At 43.2% G+C, this 23,513-nt stretch overlaps 1 protein-coding gene and 2 long non-coding RNA genes across 4 annotated transcripts in view; 1 reads left to right on the top strand and 2 right to left on the bottom strand.

Annotated features, from left to right (window-relative positions):
• Window positions 1–18,982, bottom strand: part of LOC129635611 (uncharacterized) — a 29,210-nt gene extending 10,228 nt beyond the window's left edge. The window contains exons 1-3 of one of the 2 annotated variants that reach the window (XR_008706378.1): window positions 18,850–18,982; window positions 14,399–14,523; window positions 12,857–13,386 (exon numbers count right to left, since the gene is read on the bottom strand). This is a non-coding gene — a long non-coding RNA (uncharacterized LOC129635611). Of the gene's footprint in view, window positions 1–12,856; window positions 13,387–14,398; window positions 14,524–18,849 lie in introns of those variants that run through there. The other variant, XR_008706377.1, reaches the window with a different exon arrangement.
• LOC129635612 (uncharacterized) lies at window positions 3,073–22,502 on the top strand. The gene is made up of 4 exons (XR_008706379.1): window positions 3,073–3,142; window positions 8,668–8,745; window positions 19,001–19,098; window positions 22,363–22,502. It is a non-coding gene; the product is annotated as an uncharacterized LOC129635612 (long non-coding RNA).
• Window positions 5,307–7,239, bottom strand: LOC129635609 (heterogeneous nuclear ribonucleoprotein A1-like). The gene has a single exon (XM_055558835.1). It carries the CDS (start codon window positions 7,149–7,151, stop codon window positions 6,030–6,032), a length of 1,122 nt encoding a protein of 373 aa, XP_055414810.1. The 5' UTR covers window positions 7,152–7,239; the 3' UTR covers window positions 5,307–6,029.
• Window positions 22,503–23,513: the final 1,011 nt, after the last annotated feature.

Here is a 23,513-nt window from a genome sequence, read left to right as displayed (position 1 = left end):
CCTCCAGGTATCTGAAGATCCTTATCCAGGTCATCCCACACCTCAGCCTCAGCTCTGTTGCCAAGTTAAGCAGACTCAGAACAATGGGTGGGAGTGCCGCCCGCCCTCTGGTCAGGAATGCTGCCCGCCATCAAGCCCTCTGCCACTGCGGCACCCCCTGATGCTGCTATGTCCAATTCACCTTCATTCCCACGTGCCAAAAAGAGCAACTTTAAAACATGTCTAATGTCAACCAAGGCATCTGCTAAACCATTTTGCTGGTCCCTTTGAAGGCCTGGGCGACTCAGGAAGAGTCTATTTTCGTGCTCATTGTTGAGGGCGGCAGGTATCAACAGGAAAGCGCGCCCTGTGGAGTGACATCACGCCATCGCAGACAATGGAGCGGGCAGCCACCTCTGCAGAGCTTCTGGGTGAGCCTGAGAGCTAGGGTCTCCCCTCCCCCTACTGACGCGCTGCCCCGGCGCTTGAGAGGAGCCTCACAGAGCAGAGGTCAGAGGCACATCAAGGGGCCTGGGAACCCATCAGCCTCTGATTGTGAGGGTAAAGGGTCAGTGAGGGGAGACAGGGAAAGAGAGGGTTTCTGCTTCTGCTGACCCAGGCCATGCCCTTGGTCTGGAGTGTATGTGCCTCTGTGTGTGTATGTGTAAGTATACATGTCTGTCTGCATGTATGTCTCTCTGTGTGTCTGGTATATCTATGTGTATGTTTGTGTAACTCTGAGTGTGTGTCTGTGTATGCCTGTGTGTGTGTCTGTGTATGCCTGTGTGTGTCTGTGTATGTTTATGTTTATGTCTGTGTATCTGTGTGTGTGTGTGTGTGTGTGTGTGTGTGTGTATATATATATATATATCTCTACAGATAATCATACTAAGTGAAATAAGTCAGACAGAGAAAGACAAATATATGATATCACTTTTAGGTAGAATCTAAAAATTGATGCACATGAACTAATTTATAAAACAGAAGCAGACTTAGAAAACAAACTTACGGTTACCAAAGGGGCAAGAGGGTGGGGAGGGATAACTTAGAAGTTTGGGATTAGCAGATACAAACTATTAAATACGAATAGATAAACAAAAAGGCCCTCCTGTACAGCATGTGTGCTAAGTTGCTCTAGTCGTGTCTGACTCTTTGCAACCCTATGGACTGTAGCCCACCAGGCTCCTATGTCCGTGGGATTCTGCAGGCAAGAATACTGGGGTGGGTTACCATGCCCTCCTCCATGGAGTCTTCCCACCCCAGGGATCAAACTCGAGTGTCTTATGTCTCCTGTGTTGGCAGACGGGTTCTTTACCACTAGCGCCTACCTGAGAAGCCCCACTGTAAAGCACAGGTAACCATAATAAACATCCTATAGCAAACCATGATGGAAAAGGAACGAAACAGTACCATTTGCAGACACATGGATGGACCTAGAGACTGTCATACAGAGTGAAGTAAGTCAGAAAGAGGGGCGTCCCTGGGGGTCCAGTGGCTAAGACTCCATGCTCCCGCATGCAGCCTGGGTTTGATCCCGGTCAGGGAACTAGATCCTGCCTGCCACAACTGAAGACCCTATGTGCCACAGTTAAGACCTGGTGCAGCCAAATAAACACATATTTTAAAAAATAAAAATAAATAAAATTAAAATGAGCAAAGGATCTGAATACCAATTTCTCTAGGAGATATGCAAATGGCCAATAAGCACATGAAAAAACGCTCAACATCATTAGTCATCAGGGAAATGCAAATCAAAACCACAATGAGATACTACCTCTTATCCACTAGGATGTCTGTAATCAAAAAAGCAGAAAATAACAATTGTTGGCAAGGAGGTGCGGGACTTGGAACCTTTGTATTCTACTGGTGGGCACGTAAAATGATACAGTTACTGTGAAAAACAGTATGGCAGTTCCTCAAAATGTTAAACATAAAAGTTCCATACAGCCCAGCAATTTCACTCCAAGGTGTATAGCCAAGAAGATTAAAAAACCTATGTCCACACAAGAAGCTGTACATAAGAGTTCACAGCAGCATTACTCAGAATAGACAAAGAGTGGAAACAATCCAAATGTCCATCAGCTGATGAATGTGGTATATCCATACAAGGGAATATTATCCAGCCATAGAAAGCAATAAAGCACTGATACCTGCTACACTATGAATAAACCTTAAAAACAATTACGCTAAATGAAATAAGCCAGACTTGGAGGGCTGCCCAGGTGGCATTAGTGGTAAAGGACCCATCTGCCAATGGAGGAGACATAAGAGATACACGTTCGATCCCTGGGTGAGGGAAGATCTGCTGGAGGAGGGCATGGTTACCCACTCCATTATTCCTGCCTAGAGAATCCCATGCACAGAGGAGCCTGGTGGTTCAGGGGATTGCAAAGAGATGGACACAGCTGAAGCAGCTGAGCATGCACACACAGACATGGAAGGTAGATACAAGTGGTTGCCAGAGCTGGGAGCAGGGGAAGGGGAGGAGTTGCTAGTGGGTCTCCACAGAGGGTTTGTCTGCGACTGAGGGATTTCCATGGTAGGTCTCTCAGTGCTAAGCTTGGACGTTTCTAGGCAAACCCTGAAATGGGGGTTTCCCTATTCCGTATCTGTGAACGAATGTTGTTAGGTTGTCACTAAGGTCCCTTCTAGCTCACAAATTCTTTGAGATTTTATTTGTGAAACAAACAAACAAGCAACAATACACATCAAAGCCTCAAACCAGAAAAGCCTGTTTTTCTTTCCCCGTCTGGTAAATGATACGCCCTGGGGCCAGCTTGCTGTCCAGACCTGCTGGTCATTCCCAGGGTGTCATAGCTCCCCCTGAGAGTGGAAGAAGCAGCATGGGTACCCTGTTTTCTAAAAAAGACCCCTGCTTAGTCTCTAATCCCAAACGTGTGAAATCAGGACATCTGCGTGTGGGACCCAGGCCAAGAGGACTTTTTAAAGAGCTGACCAGGGGATTCAGGTGTGCAGCCAGGTGTGAAAGCCAGAGGCTGTGCCATCTGACACCTGCTCTGCTCCTCCCCCGCAGGCCCTCCCACGACTGGGCCAAGGGCTGCCGGGAAATAACAGATGAGTCGGTCAGGCTCTCTCAGGAAGCTGAACTAAGACACTCTGGGGGAAGCTTGAGCAAGGCAGGAGAGGCTGTAGTAGATCACAGGTGAGAGGGTGTGGGGTGGGGGTGGCTGGGATGAGAGCAGAGGTCAAAGGAAATTGAGGAGGATCAAGAAAAACTAAGCACAGAGGGAGCCAAGCACGAGGTCACAGAGTAGCGATTGCTGGATCCACTCGGCTTCCTTTCCAGGGTTTTCCTAACTCTGTTTTTTGTGGGTTTTTTTTTCCAAATTTATTAAAAAAAATTTTTTTTGGCCACATCACACAGCATGAGGGATCTTAGTTCCCCGACCAGGGATCGAACCCTTGCCCCTTGCCCTGGATACTCAGTCTTAACAACTGGATCACCAAGGAAGTCCCTCTGCTGGCTTTTATAGTAAATCCTCTTCTCCTTAGTAGGAGGAGATATTGTATTTTCTAAAGATGGCTACAACAGTGTCTCCAGCCCACAATGCTCTCCACAATGTGATCTCACCACTTCCCCATGGAAAGGTGGCAGGTAATTTCTGTCCCCTTGAATCTACGGGTGACTTTATGTTGTAACCACCAAGACGCAACACAATATATGCGACTTCCAAGGCTAGGTCAGAAAAGTCACGGAGGTTCCATCCTCATCTCCAGGGACCTTCTCACAGGGAGTCCTGAGCCACCAGCTAAGAAATCTGACTGCCCTAAGACCACCATCTGAACAGGTCATGTGTAGGCTCTCCAACTGACAGTCCCAGCTGAGCCCAGCCTTCCAGGCACCCCCACACTAAGGCGCCACACTGGATACTCCAGACAAGCCCAGCCAGCAGCTAGCAGTACAGGGCAGTCTCAATCAACATCATGAGAATTGCTCAGTTTGAGCCCTGCCCACGTTCCTGACCCACAGCATTTATGTGATGCAATAAAAAGGCTGTTCTTAAGCCACAAAATCTGGGGTAGTTTGTTACACAACAAAATTGAAACAGGTAGTCCAGGAAAATCTGTAATCCTTTTCTCAGAACATGGTGGGCACACCAACCCCCTCCCAGGGTCTGTCACCGTTCCTAACTCACCTCTGGTTTAGTTTTCATCAGGCCTCCAACCACCCACCTCCTACCACCAACAGGTGAGGCTTGCACTGTGGATAGGAATTGCTGATACTTTTCACAAATCAGAGTGGTTCCTAAAAGAACACAACACAATTATAAAGTACCAAAAGAAAATCGTTGTTGTTGCTGTTCCGTTGCCAAGTTCAGCTCTTTGTAACCCCGTGGACTGCAGGACTCCAGGCTTCCCTGTCCTCCAGTATCTCCCGGAGTTGGCTCAAGTTCATATCCATTGAGTCACTGATGCTATCTAACCATCTCATCCTCTGCTGCCCTCTTCTCTGCTTGCCTTCAATCTTTCCCAACATCAGGATCTTTTCCAAGGAGTTGGCAGTCGGCAAAAGAAAATATAAGCAACATATTTTTTTAAAGTTGTAAAATATACTTGAAAGTCATGTCTGACTTGTTGTAACCCCATGGACTATACAGTCCATGGAATTCTCCAGGCCATAATACTGGAGTGGGTAGCCTTTCCCTTCTCCAGGGGATCTTCCCAACCCAGGGATCAAACCCAGGTCTCCTGCATTGCAGGCAGATTCTTCACCAGTTGAGCCACCAGGGAAGCCCTAAAATATACATAAAACCATTTAAACCATTTCTAAGTGGCATTAAGTATATTCCCATCGTTGTGCAATCTCTACCACCATACATCTCCAGAACTTTTTTATCTTGCAAACCTGAACCTCACATCCACTAAATAACATCTTCCCATTTCCTTCTCCCCTCAGCCCTGGAAAACACCCTTCTACTTTCAGTCTATGAACTGGATTACTTGAGGTATACCTCATATAAGTGGAATTATACAGTATTTGTCTTTTTGTGTCTGGATTCTTTTACTTAGCATAATGTCTTCAAGTTTCATCCATGTTGTTGCAAATGGCAGAATTTCCTTCTTTTTTAAGTTCAGTAATATTCCATTGCATGTATATACAGAAGTTCTTCTAGTCATTCATCCATTGATAGCCACTTGGGTTGCTCTCACCCTTTGGCTATTATAAATAATGTTGCTATGAATCTGGGTGTACACGTATCTGCTTTCAACTCCCTGAAGTGGAATTGAAGGATCATATGGTAATTCTTGTTTTAGTTTTCAGAGGAACCCCTGCTATTATTTTTTTTTTTTTTTTTTTTTTAAGAGGGTATTAAATCTTTTATTGATTACACATGATAATGGATGATACACAAGCTTCATTCCCATCTATAACTTTATCTGGTACCATAATTCAATTTAGATATATTGCATAGGATGTGCCAACAATCATTAATAACCCAAAAAAATAAAAAAACTCCATGACTTTGCATGGGTGACCCTTTTAATGGTGAACTCCAGGTCACAACACAGTAACTGTCAGTTCAACTACACCAAGGTTCTGAAGACAACAGCTTCTCCAGCAAGCAGGTTGTAAATAAATTTCAAATGGAACCTGGCATCACCCTGAAGGAATTCTAACTTCACACTGTTGGGGTAGTTTACCAAAATGGCTTCAGAGTAGACTAACTTTACACAGCACATTAAAAAAAAAAAAAAGACATTTATTCAGCGTCATGATCAGACTATTACATTTAGCAATCAACAGCATGGGTGCAAAAAAAAAAAATCTACATTAAAACCCTTTGTTGGAATGCTTTACACTTTCCACAGAACAGAAACTAAAATAACCTGTTATACAATTAGTCACAAGTACAGTCCTCGAGTTTTTTGCCCATACACATGAGTATTGTCTAAAACATGTCTTCTTTGTAGCAGCTAGGCCCTGCCACCACTGTGCTTGGCTGAGTTCACAAATCTGTTGTAACCTGTAGCTTCCCTGTCACTTCTCTGGCTCTCCTCTCCTGCTAAGCTTTGTTTCCTGGCAGTAATTAAAACCTTCTGCCACTGCCATAGCTACTGCTGCTGCTGGAGCCACCATAGCCACCTTGGTTTCGTGGTTTGGCAAAGTATTGGCCTCCACCACCATAGGGGCCAGAACTTCTGCCTCCAAAGTTTCCTCCTTTCATGGGTCCAAAATTTGAAGATTGATTGTTGTAATTGCCAAAATCATTGTAGCTTCCGCCACCTCCAAAATTGCTTCCACTACCACCGCCAAAGCCGCCTCCGCCTCCACCGTTGTTATAGCTGTCATAGCTGCCACTCCCGCCATAGCCACTGCCCTGGTTTCCATAACCCTGTCCACCACTTCCATAGCCTCTGCTTCCTCCAGAGTAACCAGGGCCGCCTCCTCCATAACCACCGTCATTACCAAATCCATTATATCCATCCCCACTGCCACCATATCCGCCACCACCACGGCTGCCACCTAAGCCACCTCGACCACTGAAGTTTCCTCCACGACCAAAGTTGTCATTCCCACCAAAACCACCTCCACGACCGCCACCAAAGTTCCCAGAACCACTTCGACCTCTCTGGCTGGATGAAGCACTGGCCATCTCTTGCTTAGACAGGGCTTTTCTCACTTCACAGTTGTGGCCATTCACAGTGTGGTATTTCTGAATGACAATCTTGTCTACGGAGTCATGGTCATCAAAGGTTACAAAAGCAAAGCCTCTCTTTTTGCCACTGCCTCGGTCAGTCATGATTTCAATTATTTCAATTTTCCCGTACTGTTCAAAATAATCTCTCAGGTGATGTTCTTCAGTGTCTTCTTTAATGCCACCAACAAAAATCTTTTTCACAGTTAAGTGGGCACCAGGTCTTTGAGAATCTTCTCTTGAGACGGCCCTCTTTGGTTCCACAACTCTTCCGTCCACCTTGTGTGGCCTTGCATTCATGGCCGCATCCACCTCCTCCACCGTGGCGTATGTGACAAACCCGAAGCCTCTGGAGCGCTTGGTGTTTGGATCCCTCATTACCACACAGTCTGTGAGCGTTCCCCATTGCTCAAAATGGCTCCTCAGACTCTCATCGGTTGTTTCAAAGCTCAATCCTCCGATGAAGAGCTTCCGCAGCTGTTCGGGCTCTTTGGGAGACTCTGATTTAGACATGACGGCAGTGGAGGCGGGGAAGACTTCAACGATGCTTTCTCGGCGGCGTCCACGGGCAGAAAGGAGTAACCTCACGAACGTATCTCCCTGCTATTATTTTCCATAGCAATTGCACCACGTTTTCATTCCCAGCAGCAGAGCACAAGGGTTCCAATTTCTGCACATTCTCACCAATTCTTCTTATTTTTCAGATATCCATGGGATAATGAACAGGAAGTTGTATCTCACGGGAATTTTGATTTGTATTTTTCTAATGACTAGTGGCATTAAGCATCTATTCATGTTCTTTTCATGTGTTTATCTTCTTTGGAGAAATGTCTGTTCAAGCCCTTTGCCCACTTTTTAACTGTGATGTTTGGTCTTTCATTATCAAGATGTAGGAGTTTTTAAAAAATTCTGTATGTTTACCCCTTATCATTATTATTATTATTTTAATTTTATTTATTGATTTTTGGCCACACTGCTAGCTTTCATTTTCACTAGCTTGTAGGATCTTAATTCACCCATCAGGGATTGAACCCTGGCCTTGGCAATGAAAGTGCTGAGTCCTTACCATCGCACCGCTGGGCAACTCCCTTGACCCCTTGTGATATAAATGATTTGTAAACATGTTCTCCCATTTCATAGATTGCCTGTAAGCAATATTAAAAGAGCTAGGATGAACACAACATTGTAAATCAACCATACTTCAATTAAAGGGAAAAAAGAGGCTCTTCCCTTTGTGGTCCAGTGGTTAGGACTCTGTGCTTTCGCTGCAGTGGACACAGGATCAATCTTTGGTTGGGGAACCAATATCCCAAAGGCCACATGACCCGGCCAAAAAACAGACCGAAAAAAGAGAGAGCATGAGCGAGCTGGGAAACAGCTGCGTACTTCCTAAGCATGATACCAATGCAGAAATAATAAAGGAAATAGTCAGTGGACTTGTCTACATAAAAATATGTGTTGCCATGATTTAAAAACACCACAAACAAACATATCAAAAGTCAAGTGACGCAGAAAACAATTTTTGGCAATACACCACAATGCGTTTTAAATATACAGCAAGTAAAATCCAGGAAGTACAGTAAACAGTAGCTAAACCCCAATAATATCAAACAGGGCAAAAGACACAACATACACTTACAGAAGAGAAATACACTATCCTTTCTACACATGAAAAGCCTTGTGGAGGCAAAGCTGACATCGTGCTTCCATGAAGCCTCAGGCTTAAGGGAAAACACACCTTCAGGCCTGTCAAATTCAGCCCCTCAAATCAATGGACTCCTGAGCATTGCCTATAAGGTGCTGACTACTTAATATGAACAACTCTATCCCTGACTTTTGCAGTGCTGCTGTCTGAAGTCTGGCCACAAGCTCCTAGAAATGATAACCCTGTAAATTGCTGGGTTTGGGTCCTGAACATCCCAACTATAAATTCAGTCACCTTGGTAATTTTGCAGTGCTTGGCTTTAATGACCTGTTGTGCTTTTTGTTTGAATAGCAGGTCCTTTTGGGTGTCTCATATTTCTTGCAGGTAAACTTCTTTTCTTACTGCTGTTATCTGAGTCTTCAATTCGCCCAGAATCAATGAGATGCACAGTAAAATATCAAGGTACTATTTTCAGCTATTAATTGGGCAAAGTATTTTGCCGAGATATTGTTCAATGCCAGTTGGGTGGGCAGTAAGCTGGGCCCACCTACGTGACTGCTAACTTCTAAAATATACACTTTAAATCCTGTAATTCTAGTACCTGCAATTCAACAATGGCTATCATTAAGCTGTACATCCTAAAATTAGAAAGAAACAAGCACTTAAAGATCATCAACTTACAAACAGTCAAATACTTTTGCTAAGAATATATAATACTCTGGGGTAATGCTCTTGATTTAATGTAAAATGAAAAAAGTGGGATAAGGGTGGGATGAATTGGGTGACTGAGACTGACATATTAATATATATACTATTGATAATATGCATAAAATAGATAACTAATGAGAACCTATTGCACAGCACAGGGAACTCTACTCAGTGCTCTGTGGTGACCTAAATGGGAAGGAAATCCAGAAAAGAGGGGGTCTAAGTATAGCTGATTCTCTCTGCTGTACAGCAGAAACTAACACAGCACTGGAAAGCAGCTATACCGCAAAAAAAATTCATTTAAAACAAAAGTGGAATCATACTGGATGATGGAAATTTGACACTAAAATATGATAAGAATGCATTTAAATTACCACCCTTTTCTTTAAGGAAAAAAAGAATTCATTTTAATCTGCTGCCATTTAATAACAGAACACACTAGAACTTCAATTAAGTTCTTAAGTTCAATTAAGGTGGAATTACATATAATGTTGTGTTTTAAAGTCAGTTAAGGTGGGTGGATGAGGGAAAGAATCAAGAAAAAAGAGACCTGGCATGGTGTGGGGGGAGGCAAGAGGCAGATAGATCTAGAAACTTAGGCAGAACGATCAAATGAAATCAGTTCATGGACACTGCTTCATATCCTCTCTCTGTCTCTCTCTCTCTCTCTCACACACACACACTCAAGGCTGTTGTTTCAGAAGGTTTTCTACCAGAAAGCAACGAAGAAAACAGCTATCTGAACCACCAAGAACATAGGCCCTCCTGCAGGTAGGAGCAAGTGAAAGGATGTTCACATCAAATCCCTGTCAGAAGAGCAGGGCCAGGACTTTGCAAAGGACCTCAGAGGTGGCTCAGAAGTTGTGGGGGGCTGTGCACACGGCCCCTCCTCTGGGAGGCAGGGACTCGGGCTCAGCTTACTGAATTATTTATCAGGGCCCTAATTTACAAAAAACCAGTTTAAACACATTAAAAGGGCTGGGTAGGGGAGTAAGCAAGCCCCAGCTGATAGAAAAGAACAAGTTGTTATTTACAAAGGACACACACCCACAGGCGCATGCTTGTCATGTGATCAGAGAAGCAGTGTACCAGCAAATTAAGCAAATGTCTTCTGCAAAGATCAAAAACAGGAGTAATTGCCCACAGCCGGCCCCAGTGTGAGCCGCTGAGCAAGCGATCCTGGCTTCTGTTGATACAGAACTGGATCCGCTGAAAGAGCTTTGAAATGCTGGGTCAGGGACTTCCCTGGTGGTCCAGTGGTTAAGACACCAAGCTTCCACTGCAGGGGACATGAGTTCAATCCCTGGGCGGGGAACTGGATCCCACCTGCCACACGATGCAGCCAAAAGGAAAAAAAAAAGAAAAGAAATCTGGGTCAGGCAAGGTCTGTCCTCGCTCAAAAGCAGACTCATACTTTGAATTGCCCAGGTTTGGGAACTCCTGACTGCATGAAGACCCTCCAAGGAGTCTGTTTTAAGTAATAGGGAGCATCTCAGAGCTGTAACTAGCAAAGTGTCACCAACACAAGAGATTTAGCACTGGCTGCCTGAAAAACAAAGCAGGGTTCCTTGGTGCAGTATGAGAGAAGCAGGTCAAGTTAGCAGCTTAGCAACTCAGTCACCCCTGGAAAGAACCCAAGAAGCAATCTGACACCCGTGAGTGCCCTGCTGGGTGTATATTTCAGGGAGCTGGGGCCTTTGATTCTTGCATGGCCACGCCTTCCAATAAGTCAAAGCAGCCCAAGCTCTCAGGTAGCTGCAAATAATGTAACAGAAGGTTAAAAGGACCTCCCATAGGACTTGCCTGGAGGAACAGTGGTTAGGGCTCTGAGCTCCCAACACAGGGGACCAGGGTTTGATCCCTGGTCAGGGAACTAAGATCCCACATGTCACAGTGAGGATTCCTCAGGCCACAACTAAGACCTGGCACAGGCAAACAAATAAATATTTTCAAGGGGGAGGACCTTGCACAAGTGGTGGTACATATATAAGTTGTGGTACCTACATTGAACTCAACCAAAAAAAGAATAAAATAATACCATCTGCAGCAACATGCATAAACACAGAGATGATACCACTAAGTGAAGCAAGTCAGAAAGAGAAAGACAAATTTCACATGATACCACTTACGTTGTTGTTGAGTCACTAAGTCGTGTTTGATCCATGAACTGTAGCCCACCAGGCTCCTCTGTCCATGGGATTTCCCAGACAAGAATACTGGCATGGATCGCCATTTCCTTCTCCAAGGAATCTTCCCAACCCAGGGATCGAACCCGCATCTTCTGCATTGACAGACGGATTCTTTACCACTGAGCCACCAGGGAAGCCCTCTTGATACACGGACATGTAGAATCTAAAATAGGACACAAATGAGCTCATCTATGGAACAGAAACAGTTTCATGGACTGAGAACAGAATGGCGGTTGCCAAGGGGGAGGGGATTGAGGGAGGGATGGAGTGGCGAGGTTGGTGTTAGCAGATGTAAGCTTTTCTATATAGAAAAGACGAGCAACAAGGCCCTACTGTTTAGCACAGGGAACTATATTCAGTATCCTGTGATAAACCATAATGGGAAAGAATATGTGTTGCTTTTTGTTTTCTGGCTGCACCCTGAGCCATGCAGGATCTTAGTTCCCCAACCTGGGATCGAGCCCATGCCCCCGGCACTGGAAAGGCAAAGGCTTAGCCACTGGTCCACCAGGGAGTTCTCAGAAAAGAACATTTTCAAAAAGAATGTATATATATGACTTCCCTGCTGGTCCAATGCTTAAGATTCCTCACTTCCAATGCAGGGGACTTGGTCAGGGAACTAAGATTCCCTACGCCACATGGTATAGCCAAAAAAAAAAAAAAAAACACACAGGAAAAAAAAAAAGAATATGTGTGTGTGTGTGTGTGTGTGTGTGTAGGTGTGTGGTGGTGGTGATGGGCTTCCCTGGTGGCTCAGACAGTAAAAAGTCTGCCTGCAGTGTGGGAGACCTAGGTTTGATCCCTGGGTTTGGAAGATCCTCTGGAGGAGAGCATGGCAACCCACTCCAGTATTCTTGCTGGGAGAATCCCCATGGACAGAGGAGCCTGGGGGGCTACAGTCCATGGGGGTTGCAAAGAGTTGGACACGACTGAGCGACTAAGCACACACACACACACACACACATTAATATAAAACTGAGTGACTTTGCCATACAGCAGAATTAACGCATTATAAATCAACTACTTCAATAAAAAAAAAAAAGAGGACCTCACACACACACCTGTGAGTTGGATAATGGCAGGATGCACAGGACAGAATTATCTTCCTTCCCCCTTCCCTCCTGTTTCCTTTAACTCAGAAAAGTGGCCCCAGCACCAGCACTGGGGTGCAGCTGTGGCACCATCCGAGACAGATGTAGGGCAGGATTGCAAGTGACAAGGAGATGCAGACTACACCCTGGAAGGGGGTGAAACCTTTTACGGACATGTAAAGTAGAGCTGTACCGCCTGCCTGGATCCGTGAGCTACTCGGTCACCGTAGCCATGAGATCATAACAATATGACGGGGCACATAAGCAGGGCGCACAGGAAGCCTGGGCATGGAAGGAAATCACAGAGAGAAGAAGGCAGGGAAATAGATGTGACAGCTTGTTGCTGCCGGAGCTTCCTTAGCAAAGATCAGGATTGGGTTTATTTTTAAAAGAGACAAATCCTGGTATCTACCCAAGATATTTGTTCCTGTTGTCTTTAATCTGGTGGCAGGAGCAGGAAAGAAATCAGTCTGGGGTAAATACTGCTTCAAGCAGTAGCCGTTCCTTGTAGAGAGAGTTTGGACACTGGATGCTGAAAATGGACCAAGAAAAACCAGCACATCCTTGGCAGCACACCCAGCACGGGCTGCAGGCAGGTACTTCGTTCTTCAAACGGGGATGGAAACTGCGCCCCCTGCAGTGGAAGCGCGGATTCCTAACCACTGGACCGCCAGCGAAGTCCCTTCCGCTGTTTGCTTAGAAACACAGACCATCTTTGTCAGCAGAGCTTTGAAACCCACTAAGATGAGACCTCAGAGAGCAGGTGAAACTGGCCATCTCACTCCAATCCCTTAGAAAATGGACACGCAAGTCCCTCCCTGAGAGCCGTCCAGGTGGTCTTGGTAAACAACTGCAAACCCTTATGGTGTGTAGAATAGGGACTTCCGTGGTGCGTCAGCGGTTAAGAATCCGCCTGCCAATGCAGAGAACACGGGTTCCATCCCTGGTCCCAGAAGATCCCACAAGCCGAGGAGCAACTAAGCCCGTGTGCCACAACTCCTGAAGCCACGTGTGCTCACGCTCCGCCAACAAGACAAGCCACTGCAATAAGAAGCCTGCGCACCGCAAGAGAGAAAGCCGGAGCACAGCAAAGAAGATCCGGCACAGCCATAAACCTTAAAAAGAAAAAATATAAGTAGAACAAATGTTCCTCAATTAAAGTAGTTTATCGAAAAAAGTTGAGATTGCTTTTAAAAGACATCTGTATCAGGGCTTCACAGGCTGGCAGTCACCAGAATCACCCCGGGAGTCTGGGACGTGCTGGAGACCAGTGATTCTGAATCTCTCAAAATCAATGTTTGACCCCTGGCTCAGATATCCTCAATATGAGGATTAGGAGAATATGTTGCCTCACCAATTTAGGGACAACGCCCCTTGTCAGCTCGGAAGCAATTATGGAACGCGAACGACACCCCTTTTCCCTAGGCAACATAATTCTAAAAGAAAAGGGGGGAATGAGAGAGTCATTTCCTAGGCAGTTTGATAAGGAGTCTAGGGGTCCCCAAGGAGAGAGGGGTCTGGAATTCTCAAGGAGGAAGAAAGGACAAACTTTTTTTTCCCTTCTCTACATTCCTTAGAATAATATAACAATAATGTATCATGCCTGAGGACAGTCTCAAGATTAAACCTTCTGCCTAATTCTGTTACCTTAAAATGTAAATTATGGGAGTAGACCTGGTCTTTGCAAGGATTATATAACAATAATGTGTCCTGCCTGAGGACAGTCTCTGGATTAAACCTTCTGGCTAATTCTGTTATCTTGGATGGGGAACACATGTATGTGGCGGATTCATTTTGATATTTGGCAAAACTAATACAGTTATGTAAAGTTTAAAAATAAAATTAAAAAAAAAATGTAAATTATGGGAGTAGGTCTGGTGAGGTCTTTACAACCTCCAGACATTCTTTGGATTCATTGAAGAGTATATAACTTCATTGCTAACACTAGCAAGGGGGTACTCTTTCTGCCCCCTTCTGATGCCTATGTCAGAAACTTTCGCTATCTCCTCTATACTTTAATAAAACTTTATTACACACACACACACACACAAAATCAATGTTTGAAAAGCCTTCCAGGTGGTTTCAGTATGGATGCAGGGTGAGAGACAGTGGTGTAGAGGGACTTACCTCCTGGTCCAGTGGCTAAGACTCCATGCTTCTAATGCAGGGGGCCTGGGCTCAATCCCTGGCCTGGGAACTAGATGCCACATGCTTCAAGGAAGATAGAAGATCCCAGGCACCACAAGTAAAATCTGGCGCAGCCAAATAAATAGTTAATAAAAAGAAAGAAATAGCGGAGAACCGTGATTTTCTAACTTCAGTTGGCATACACCTCACTGCGGATCTCCTGAGACTGGAGTTTCCTTCTGGCAGGTCTGGGAGGAATGAAAGCCTGCATGTCTAATGAGCTTCAGAGATGGGGACGCTATGAACCCCGGGCTACACACAGGATGCCAAGGGTCTCTAGAGCTACCTCATCAATTATGGGCATTGAACTAAAACTTTCTCATCAATAAAGTACAATTCAAAGCCAGGGATAAACCTTTGCAACATTCTGGGCAAAACCACTTTTCTTACCATGTGTGGGAGAAGACGGGGGTAAGCAATCAGATCAGATTGGGCAGAAATCAGAACAATTTTCCATATCAGTTGCATTTTTCAGTAAACATGACTTCAACTGATGAATCAGTAAACAAAATGTGGTATATCTCTACACTGGAATGTTATTTGGCTATAAAAAGGAACAAAATCTTGATACATACTACATGGATAACCCTTGAAAATATGCTGGGAATTCCCTGGTGGTCCAGTGGTTAGGACTTCATGCCTTCACTGCCCAGGGCACGGGTTCCATCCCTGGTCAGGAACTAGGATCCCACAAGCCACACAGTGCAGCAAAAAAAAAAAAAAAAAAAAAAAATGCTAGCAAAAGAAGTCAATCACAAAAGACCACATATTAAATATTCTATTTACATAAAATGCTCAAAATTGGCATAGTTATAGAGACAGAAAACAAAATGAGTGGTGGCTTAGGGCTGGAGGGATGGGGGAAAGGAGAGCTAGCTGATGGGCATGGAGTTTCTTTATGAGGTCATGAAAATATTCTTCTAAATATTTGTGAAATATTCTACAATTGACTACTAAAAAACCATTGATTTATACACTTTAAATGGGTGAGTTGTATGATATGTGAACTCTCTCTCAATAAAGCTGTCAAGAAATTACTGAAAGAAGATCTCTGCAGTGCATATAAGCAACCAAATATACAAAAAGTATAATACATTATTATATATGACATATATTATTTTCTTCACATAGAATCTTCATTATATATGTCACACGAGTGTATGTTCCTCGGTTCTTTGTCTCGTTACAACAAAGATTTGGAGCAACGGACATTAAAGCCCTCGGCGCGTCACAGCTCTCCGGTCTTGGACAAACTGTGCTACAGCTCTTAGGCAAATCAGTGTTACAGCTCCATTTTCTTTAGAGGATAGCAGGAGAATCCAAGACTCGAAGAGAAGAGAGTGGAGGAGTGTGTGGGGAGGGAGCGAGGGAGGGAGGGAGGGAGAGAGAGAGAGAGAGAGAGAGAGAGAGAGAGAGAGAGAGAGAGAGAGAGAGAGAGAAAGAGTGCACGCACGAGGGAGAGAGAGTCCGTGAGAAAGCGCTTTGGCTCCGCCTTTTATGTTTTTTCCTCCACCTGGGCCTGCCCTATGCAAACTGGGCTTAGCCAGGAGTGCTGTTTGTTCTGCCTGAAGTTTTCACTTTGGTCGACGGACCTTCCTTTGACCTTCCTTGTCTTTTAGCCACCGCCATTTTGGACTCCTTTTCCCTATTCTACCTACCTAACATATAGATATATTCTATATAGAATATAAATACAAGATGATATAAAGACTTACAGGAGCAAGTCTGTTTTTTTTTTTTAAAAAGGCAAACAACAACAGGAAAACAGAGGATATGCACAGACAATTTACAAAACAGGGAACCAGAAGGTCAATATACACATGGAAGGAGGTTCAACTTTGGAAGTCAAGGAAATAAACACTAATATATCAACTAGATATCAATTCAGACCCACTGAGCTGGAAAAAGAACTGCAAAAATTAGTATCATGACACTCTTTGTGCATGCTAAGTCGCTTTAGTCGTGTCCGACTCTGTGACCCTATGAACTGTAGCCCATCAGGCTATATTCTTCCATTACTTTCCATATTAGTAAAAAACTTCAACAACTTATATGCCACCAATAGAGAAACAGATAACTGTATTGGGGTTTATTCATATCATGGAAAATTAGCACTTAAAAATAAATGAATTTGAGATACCATATGTAATATAATATTTAAAATATGATTCACCACCGCAATGAGAAGCCCATGCACTGCATTAGAGAGTAGCCCCCACTCACTGCAACTAGAGAAAAGCCTGTGCAGCAACGAAGACCCAGCTCCGCCAAAAATAAATGAATAAATAAAATTATTTAAAAAATAAATATGTTGATGTATGGCAGAAACCAACACAATACTGTGATTGTCCTTCAATTAAAAATAAATTAAGAAAAAAAAATCAAAAGTTCCTTCAAAAAAAAAAAAATATGATTCATGTTGTCTCCTAGAAATAGTTGAAAGAGAGCAAAGGTACAGGGGAAGGTTAAGTTGGCAATTTGTACGTGGCTTGGACCTGGCACTCCATCACTACTGCTGTTACCTTGGCCAAGCCAGTCACAGGCCAAGCCCCGTCTGCAGGGGCTGGAAAATTGGCTCATGGCAAGGAATTGGGGTCACAATGGTAAGAAAGCAAAGTGAAACATGGCGGACTCCAGGGCAGTCCAGTGGTGGAGACTGTGCGCTTCCAATCTCGGGGACATGGCCTCAATCCCTGGCCAGGGAACCAAGATCCCACATGCACAGAGCCAAAACATCAAAAAAAAAAAAAAAAGAAAGAAACATGGATTCTGTCCAGATCTTATCCTGGGCACCTCAGTTTTATTTTGGGGTTATTTGTCCCTGAATCCCTTTTCTCCACACCTCACAGACCACCCTCTGGGTACTCCAACCTCATAAGGGCTCCACCCAGCACCATTCTTGTTTTCTTGTCTCCTGGACAACTCCAGGCAGAAGGCCTCAAGCAATTGAAACCAAGTATCGATTTCTCTTTTTCTCCCCAGCTTCTTTCCTTCTTGAAGTTCCCTAATGTGTTCAGGGAACTGTGAGAAGCAAATTATACATGTGATTTGATTTCTCAAGAAACTTGACACTATCTGCACACAAAGAAATGGATGCCGGAGAGATTAAGTAACTTGGCCAGAGACCCGTAGAGCCAGAACTTAAATCTCTACCCAAACACGTTGTCTTGAAACGAGGTGTGGACTCCACTTAAGGGCCCAGAAGCTAATTTTTTTTTAAGATTTTTTTTTTTTTGATGTGGCCCATTTTAAAATTCTTTATTGAATCTGTTACAATAGTACTTGTGTTTTGCTTTGTTTTTTTTTGGCCACCAGGCATGTGAGATCTTAGCCGCGTGACCAGGGATGGAACTTGTACCCCTGCATTGGAAAGAGAAGTCTTGACCACTGGACCATAAGGGAAGTCCCAGGGGCTAGCTTTTAGAACTTGGTGATTTCTGTTAAAGAAAAAGAATACAGGGGACTTCCCAGGTGGTGTAGCAGGTTAAGAATCTGCCTGCAATTCAGGGGACATGGGTTTGATCCCTGGTCCAGGACGATTCCACATGCCACGGAGCATCTAAGCCCATGCGCCACAACTCCCGAGCCCTCCAGCCACAAGTACTGATGGCTGTGTGCCTAGAGGCTGTGCTCTGCACCAAGAGAAGCCATTAAAATGAGAACCCTTGAACCACAACGAAGAGGAGTCCCGGCTCACCAGCACTAGAGGAAGCCCAGGTAGCACTGAAGACCCGTACAACCAAAAATAAATAAGTAACTAATTAAAAAAAAAAAAAAAAAAGAATACATAGACTTCCCTGGTGGTCCAGTGGTTAGGGCACTACACTTTTGCTGCCAAGGACCCAAGTTCGATTCCTGGTCGGGAAACTAAAAATCCCACAAACCTTGCAGTGAGGCCAAAAAAAAAAAAAAGAATACAAATTTAAGAAAACAAACTTAGGTAGAAGGCACTTGTACAAGTAAGGGTCTTGAAGCTTAAATTTTATTCACTTCTTGATAAAACAGCTTCTAAATGGAAATCACACAATCTCCAAAGATAATGAAGCAGCAAACCAAGGGGAAGATTAGAATGCAAAGAGATTTTTCTTTTTTCCCTTCGCTATGTACCACCCTCCTTGTTGAAACTTCTCTAAAGCACGGAAGGTCCATCCTCCAGAAGTATTTCTGCAAAGATATTCCTAGAGTTTTTCCGAGAACAAAAACAGAGGTATTTCTGCTTTTGCTGGAATGTCAATGTCAAAATGAGATGGAGAAGAAATCAGACATTTAATGAAGACGGACTAAGTGGGAGCCCAATGTCAGGGAAGGGAAAGAAATCCAGAAGCAACAAAATCCAGTCAGGTGTTTAAGCGGATACCGAACAGAGTCAAGAGTAAAACACACCAACTTACGGTCTGTTTTGAGTTACAACATCAGGATGAAACCTAGATACGGGACAATTGTGCAGCACAAACTCAGCTCAGCTCGTAAGAACAGCGCGACCTTCCCAAGACTTGACCAAAGAGCCACTGGAACAATAATGCTATTTTTTTTTTTTTAAAGGCGGCCAACTGCCTGGGGCAAACTCATTTCCAAAGAGTGACCTCTGGTGGACAGGAGGGTCATCGTTCACTGGAACCGGGAATTTCCTGACAAGCGTGGTAAACCCATTTCAACTTGCGTTTTACAAGCGTCTTCTGGGGTTTTGTTTCAACTTGTGATGTTTTAAAGTTTTTTATTAATGTTTCTTGTTTAAATAATCCTCATAAACAGGTCACTGACAAGACATATTTTGTATGCTTATATAAACTTTCAGCACTACGATTACAACTGCTAGTAAACAGTTCTTTTAACAAAATTGTAGTTTGGAATAACAAAACTGGTAGGAGACACTTCTAAATTCTTTTTTTTTTCTTTTTTGGCCACACCACGTGGCTTGTGGGATCTCAGTTCCCCCACCAGGGATTGAAATGGGGTCCCAGCAGTGGAAATGCAGAGTCCTAACCACTGGACTGCCAGGAATTCCCTAAATTCTTGATAAATACAACATTGTGCATTTCTCAGATTTATTGGTTCTATTTAATTCTCTGTTATAAAAGAATCACAAATAGTGGTTATAAAAGTAATCAGGAAATGAAAATGAGGTCAGAACCATAAATTGCAGCCTTCCTTTTGAAGGCTAACTTGGCAGGGTCTATTAAAATACAAAACACAAATCTTTGTGCCAATCATTCCACTTCTAGGACGTTATTCTCTAGATTTACTTACATAAGTGAACAGAGATACATATGTGAGGACACTTACTGTGGCAATTATCATAATTAAAGAAAACAATCTAACTATTCATCTATAATAAATTATGGAATAGTCAGATAATTAAACATATGCAGATATTTAAAGGCTATGGGAAATCCATATTTTTTACTTTTAAGACTTTTAAAGGAAACTTTAGAACAGTATTATGTTTTAAAATCCCATACATACATGAACAAGGGCTTCCCAGGTGGTGCTAGTGGTAAAGAACCTGCCTGCCAAAGCAGGAGATGCAGGCGACTCGGGTTCAATTCCTGGGTTGGGAAGATTCCCTGGAGTAGGAAGTGGGCAAATGGACTTTAATTTGAAACGAAGTGACTGTTTGCCAAATATTATTTTAAAATAAGAGCAGTAACAATAAAGAATCACAAATAACACTTCCATCAAAGCATAAAAGCATTTCTATTTGCAACAAGTTGAATAACACCAACTTGACAAATTACAAGTACAAAGATGAAGTATTCTTCCAATGGGCTCATTTGCACTTAACATGTTAACATTCAATGATTTGTTTTCCCCTTAGTTTTTTGTTTTTTGTTTCAGGAAGTTTTTTATTATTAATTTTTACTGGAGTGTAGTTGCTTTACAATGTTGTGTTAGTTTCTGCTGTACAGCAAAGTGAATCAGCTCTATGTTCGATCCCGTTTTTTGGATTGCCTTCCCATTTAAGTCACTACTGATGCATGAGTAGAGTTCCCTGAACTACACAGTAGGTTCTCATTAGCTCTCTATTTTATACACAGTATCAATCATTACTTACTTTTTGAAGGGAGTTGAAGTCTCTCTGTCAGCTTCAGCTACACAAGGGTTTTGGAGTTGACAGCTGGCTTGTAGACTTAGTGAAAATCTTAAGGACTGAGCAACTGAACCGAACTGAATGACACTTCTAATTGGAAGCTTTTGAATCGAGGAAGATAACTTAAGGAGACTCTAGCATAAGAAGCACATGTTAAAGACTTCCCTGGGTTGTCCAGTGGTTAGGACTTAGGCTTTCACTGCAAGAGGCCCAGGTTCATTCCTTGGTCGGGGAACTAAGATCTTTCAAGCCACAGTTCAGTTCAGTTCAGCCACTCAGTCGTGTCCGACTCTTTGCGACTGAATGAACTGCAGTACGCCAGGCCTCCCTGTCCATCACCAACTCCCGGAGCCCACCCAAACACATGTCCACTGAGTTGGTGATGCCATCCAACCATCTCATCCTCTGTCGTCCCGTTCTTCTCCTGCCCTCAATCTTTCCCAGCATCCAGGTCTTTTCCCATGAGTCAGCTCTTCACATCGGGTGGCCAAAGGATTGGAGTTTCAGCTTCAACATCAGTCCTTCCAATGAACAGCCAGGACCGATCTCCTTTAGGATGGACTGGTTGGATCTCCTTGCAGTCCAAGGGACTCTCAAGAGTCCTCTCCAACACTACAGTTCAAAAGCATCAATTCTTCAACGCTCAGCTTTCTTTATAGTCCAACTCTCACATCCATACATGACCACTGGAAAAACCACCACCCACATTCCAACACAGCTTCTATATCTCAACAGGGGATGCCCAAATAGATAGCAGGATGCTGTAGGGACCAGTGAATAAATTCTCCAAAATTCTTGATATTGAATATCAATATCAATTCTTGATATTTCTCTAAGTTCCATCTCATCTTAACTCCATAAATGTCTTTTTAGCAACTTAAGGAAAATTATGCTAGATGCTATGATAAATAACACTTACATCTCAGTGGCATAAAGAAGATTTTTTTTTAACTATCATAGTTCAACGTGAACTGAAGGTTGGGGGAAACTTCTCCACATAGTCATGTAGGAATCCAAGGTCTTATTTTAAAACTTTTTATTTCTTTGGTTGCACAGGATCTTAATTGTGGCAAGCAGGATCTTCCATCTTTGTTGTGGCTTGCAGGATCTAGTTCCCCACCAGGAATTGAACTCAGGTCCCCTGCATTGGGAGTGCAATCTTTAGCCACTGGACCACCAGGAAAGTCCCAGAATCCAGGCTTTAAGAGCCAACGTACGACTTCCAGGTCATTCTGGAAATTGACATCCAATCAGCACACGGGAAATGAGTGGGGACTCAAACCGAATGTAACCCCAGCAAGGTTTTTTTTTTTAGAAGTTGGGAGTTATGTTTTATTTGGTGGAAATTTTAAGGACTGTAAGCCAGGGAGACAGCATCTCAAGTCACCCTAAGAGAACTGCTCCAAAGAGGTGAGGGGAGGAGCCAGGTTATACAGAAGTTTTTCGACAAAGGGCAGGTAGTCTTAACATCAAAAGGTAAGTAGGTTTAGTCACTCAGTCGTGTCTGACTTTTTGTGACCCCAAGGACTGTAGCCCACCAGGCTCCTCTGTCCATGGGATTTCCCAGGCAAGAATACTGGAGTGGGTTGCCATTTCCTCCTCCAAAGAGGTATTTTTTTTCTTCCCTATGTCACTGGCCAGAATTCAATCACCTAGCTGCAGGGGAGGCTGGGAAATGTAGTTTAACTGTACATCTCAGAAAAAAATCTTTAAATAATTTAGTGAATATATATCATTGTCTCTGCATAAGCAGCTACTAGTATTATATTCTCCTCCTTTAAAGTTATCATTTCCTGTTTCTCACTGACCTTCACAGTAATCCTTGAGCTGCATGGATATTATTCCCAATCAATGAGGAAAATGCACTTCAAAGAAGACTTGGCTGACCTGACTAGATGGATACTAAGGCAATGAAGCAGAATCCAAAACCCAAGTCTTCCCACAGTGCTACACCTCCCATCCAAACTGAAGCAGACACAACTTGCTCCAGTACTCAAATCTGTCAGATCTTCAGTAAATTAGTAGCTTATGCTTATAGCTCTCTTACATAGTTTATTTCCAAAAAAGAAAAAAATTCATCATCAACTTATTTTACCAGCAGTCGTAAAGTTATAAGGTCTACATGATAAAATTTTAATGGAGAAAAATTTTAATGGAAATATATTTGGGAGAATAACAAAATTGATTGTATACAATTAACTCTGGACAAATTTCAGACATTATTTATTTCAAAAATCGCCTCTTCTGGAACTCCAATCAGATATATATTGAATTTTATCCTGTCCTCTATTTACCTCTTAAATTCTCAGATATTTTCTTTGCTATTTTCTGTTAATATCTTCATATTTTCCACTTTGTTAATTCCATCTGCAGCTCTTGTCAAATCTACTCTTTAATCTGTCCAATGACATAATTTATGTTCATATCCAGATGTTCAAATAGGTTTGTTTACAAGACTCCTTCTTGATGGTTTAATCTTCCTTGTATGACCTTTTTTTTTTTTCTTTTGACATTTGAGTCATTTCCTGCTCATTTTGTAAACAGGCCCCGGGCTGGTGAATGTGAGGTCTCTGTGCTCATTTGTCTTCACACCTGTCACTGAGTGAGCCCCCAGGAGAGTGGTGGAGCCCCTGGAAATTTGGGGACTTAATCCAGGAACCATTGCCCAGGCCAGTGGATCTACATGTACACTTCTTCCTAAAAATACCTTTCAAAAGCATCTCTCATTTTGCTCAAATAAATATCTGGAACCTTGGGCATGTAATTCTTCTGTTTAAAAAAAAAATCTACTGACCTGCACTCATAATGAACTATTTTGTGATTATAATTTTAAAAGTACATACTCAATGGAGAATACTTATGGGAAGTGCATATTTATGGGAAGCCTTGCAGCCTGGATCCAGAGAGATTTCTGCAGATGTTGCTGATTTTTGTTTCTGTCAGTTACTGGCATTACTGGCCCAAGTT

This window comes from Bubalus kerabau, chromosome 20 (genome assembly GCF_029407905.1).
Source record: "Bubalus kerabau isolate K-KA32 ecotype Philippines breed swamp buffalo chromosome 20, PCC_UOA_SB_1v2, whole genome shotgun sequence".
NCBI lineage: Eukaryota > Metazoa > Chordata > Mammalia > Artiodactyla > Bovidae > Bubalus > Bubalus kerabau.
The sequence above is the reverse complement of the archived record's forward strand: the minus strand, read 5'-3'. Positions and strand labels throughout refer to the sequence as shown.